This window comes from Nematolebias whitei, chromosome 5 (genome assembly GCF_014905685.2).
Source record: "Nematolebias whitei isolate Nwh7 chromosome 5, NemWhi1, whole genome shotgun sequence".
Classification (NCBI taxonomy): Eukaryota; Metazoa; Chordata; class Actinopteri; order Cyprinodontiformes; family Rivulidae; genus Nematolebias; species Nematolebias whitei.
Window position 1 is genome coordinate 38891792 of NC_056502.1, and position 3896 is coordinate 38895687.

General features: G+C 39.8%; 1 protein-coding gene across 1 annotated transcript; it reads left to right on the plus strand.

Annotated features, from left to right (window-relative positions):
- The first annotated feature begins 1098 nt into the window (after positions 1 to 1098).
- LOC119410253 lies at positions 1099 to 2858 on the plus strand. The gene is made up of 2 exons (XM_037677166.1): positions 1099 to 1831; positions 2307 to 2858. The coding sequence occupies exons 1-2, from the start codon at positions 1316 to 1318 to the stop codon at positions 2778 to 2780; spliced, it is 990 nt and encodes a 329-aa protein (XP_037533094.1). The 5' UTR covers positions 1099 to 1315; the 3' UTR covers positions 2781 to 2858.
- Positions 2859 to 3896: the final 1038 nt, after the last annotated feature.

A 3896-nucleotide genomic window follows, 5' to 3' on the forward strand; every position in this document is an offset into this window, starting at 1 on the left:
AGTCCCCCCTTTCTGACGGAGGACCATGACCTCAAATTTAAAGGTGCTTATCCTCATCCTAGCTACTTTAATCTTGACTGGGAACTCCTCCAGTGAGAGCTGGAGATCACAACACAATCCTGAGTCCTGAGGTCACAGAACTAGACTGGCTTCACAGTCAAATTTGGCTGAAAAAAGTTATGAACTGAACTGATAATTATGGCAAACCCTAACTCTCACCCTGAAGGGTTCTGACTAATACCAGCAATGCAAAACAGACTTTTGCCCTATTTGTATAGGTACTAAATGACTTGTAGCTGCAGACCTCAATCCCATACTCAGATAATACCCACCCACAGCATACCCTGAGGAACACAGTCTTTAAGTCCACAAAACAAATGTAGACCGGTTGGGCAAACTTCCATACTAAGAAAAGCCCCTCAAGGACCCTAGCAAGGGGAAAATGCTAGTCTACTGTTCCCTGGCAGGGAAGGAACCCAAATTGTTCCCTGTGAATCTAAGGTTTGACCATCGACTTGTCTTTCGTCACTAGCATACCTTGATAGACCTTATCATGGCGGATGAGTGATATGATTGCATTTAAATTAGAACAGACTTTCTGGTCCCACTTCTTGAAAAGGGAAACCACGACCTCAGTCTGTCAGTCCAGTGGGACTGCTCCCTATGTCAATGAACTTTTGGAAAAGGGAGCAACCCAGATATTCCAGTAAAATCCAGACCCTTGAGGATCTCGTCCACCCAATGCTGCAGAGCTTTTGAACTAACAATGACCTCAGTCCAGGTTATGAACAAACTAACCCCAAAGCACCGAGACTCAGCTTGCTTCATGTAAGACATGCCAGTGGTATAGAGAAGATCCTTGAACTTTTCTCTCTACCACCTAGTAAAATAGCCATTCAAACCTAAATGTTAACATCACCAAGATGTCTGTACTTAAAAAGCCCAGATCACCAGAGTACCAAGTAGTCATTGTCTGTAAAACAATAACATTTGCAGATATATTCTGTGAGCAACTTTCTGATTGACAATTTAACTGAAATCCTTCTGAAATATTTTGCTACAAGTGTTGCAGACTATGGCCCTGTACACACGTAGCCTGGTGTTTGAAAAAACGAATATCCGCGCAAAAAAATATCGCCGTACATACATGTTCGGATAGAGAAAATGATCGTCTACATGAACCCGGTGATGTTCACCACAGAGCGTTGTAAAGAATATGCCCAACCCATAGGAGGCAGTGTAGTGCAAAGGTGAAACGTATATCAGCAAATCACAACCCTTCAAAGCAACCACAACTTCCTGTTAGTATTGAATCATGGCGCCTGGAGGTTCGTTTGTGTGGACAGACCGCGAGGTTGAACTACTATTAAATACCGTGTTGGAGTACAAAGTTAATAAAACTCAGGAAAATGTCGACTGGGAATCCTGTCAGAACAAGTATGTTGATATTTTAGCGCTTTTTTTAGAGCATTACCCAACGGAGTCCTCCGACGAGTTTCCCCATTCACATGCCGACATCACGCGCGGGAATTTAACAACAAAAATGAAAGCAGTCCGAGGTAAATATCGCCATGCTGTTGATACAGGACGCAGGAGTGGACACGGTCGAGTGGTTCTTCTGTACTTCGAACTGTGCGAACAAATCTGGGGTGGCTCTCCAGCTAGTACTACCATATCCTCCGGTATTGAAACAGCTGACCTGGATCATTCTCGGACCCTACCCTCACCATCCACATCTTCTTCCTCCACTACCATGGATGTAGCAGACACAGGGTCTGATAATGAAAGCAGTGTGGGTCCTACTTCAAAGGAGAGGAGAGACCTGCTTGATGTACGTATATTTTTCTGTCCATTCCTCATAAATAAAAGTACTTTTGCTGTAAATGTTCATCTGTTGGATGTACTATAATTCACGGAACAGGTTTGTTGAATTGTGTTGCTATTAAAAATACAGTTAAGGCAATATGTGTGTTAAAAATTATGCAAGAGTTGAGGTGTGTAGTGGAGGCTGGAATGTGATGTTTTTTATATTTTACTGTGTACGGGTTGCTGATTTATTTTTATTATTATTGCAAAAAAGAAATGACACCATCATGCTCTTACTCATCTCATATTATGTTAGGCCTACATATTCATTAGTTTGATGGGGTGGTGGGTACAAAATACACTTTAAGACATATAGCAAACATTGGATACGCTGTTATTACATATTGTTATGTAGAAGTGATGTGAAAAGTACAACATCAACATGATCCAGGTTTACTTTTTTATGTTTAATTGTGATGATTTTCATTTCTCTTTTGAAGGCAAAACTAAAAGGACACAGACACGACCGTCTGAGGAGAAAGCTGCCTGCTGAGACCCAGTGGCTGAATGCTCTTGAGGAAGACCAGCGTGTGAAAAAGAGACTGGTGGAAATCATTGAGACATCAGAACAAAAAGCATCCGAAAACTATTCAAAAATGTCCAATACACTGGAAAGACTTACCACATCGATTGTTGATGGGTTTTCTCTTCTGAAACAGGTCATTCATGCACCTGCACAACCACCACACTACATGCCATATGAGCCAAGAGGTCCGATGTATTCGCACACAATGGCCCACCATTCTGTCCACCAAAACTCAGCAAATTACCCATACCCAAACAACTCCACTTCTGACAGAACACGTCAAAACACAAGACCAGGAAACACTATGAACACTGAAGCTGTGTTCCACACACCTGCTGAAGCCACTGACCAATTTTCATTCAGTCAGGCCCTTTTTAATGACCAGTAGAGTACTGTTTTATACATCGAAACAAGTCTGGTACAGTTAAGTATATACAAGTTCCACTTTTGCACAAGGTTGCACACATGTCAGGTTGTTAATCACAGTGTTATTTACTCTGACAGTGTTTTTTTTCTGTTTGCTATCTTTTTATACATACTGTGAAAAGCTTAAAATGTAGCAATTGCACAATACTTTAACTATTTACATTTTTGTTACGTGAATCTTTATAAGAGTGGTGATCTAGTCCAGTCCTTGGGAGCTACTGCTACTTAGATGTATTTCTCCAAAACACCACTATCAAATACATACTGATGATTGAAATCAGCTATTTCATACTGGTTTGTTGAAGAAAATGCAGCTGAAATGTACCTGTGGTAGCTCCCAAGTTATGGACTTGGGCATCACTGATTTAAAAGTGTACAGTAACTGTGCTGCTTTTCTCCCATGTTTAAAAAGCTTTATCTGTTGTAGATCTGTTATAATCTGATCTGTTCATAAATGAAACACAAAATAAGAACATGTTAAGTGTGTTCGTTTGAATAAATTGACAAACATTTTAAAAGCAAGTTTCTTTATGTGAATTTTTGTGAATATGACATTTATCAGTTACAAATACAGTCATGTTCATCAGAAAGTATTGGCAGCACTATTTAATACACTACAGGTCCAATTTTAAGAGAGAAAAGTAAAATCATTTCACTTAAAAGTCTGTCTAATGAGCTACAAACTATTATATAATGTATCTAAATCCTGGGTGGTAGCTTTTCATGCATTAATAGAATGAAATGCAATAACATTGCACAAAACAATTTAAAAATTCTCTAACATACATGGTGCTAACTATAACGTTTTTTTATGAAAAAACAACGCAGTCTGCTAAATAGTTCACAGGTTTTTGTGTTTATGGATCCAGACACTGAGTGAGGACTCTCCTGACCCGCTTTCCTTCTGCTGCCAAGCTGTCTCCTCTGACCACTGGCTGTGTGTCCGGTTGATTGTTCCTGTCATGTTGAATAGCTTCAGTTATTCTGTTTTCATCCACAGTGTCTTTTGATGCCTCACAAAAATTGTGCAACACAAAACATGCATATATAACAAATGGAAGATCGTTCATATTGATGT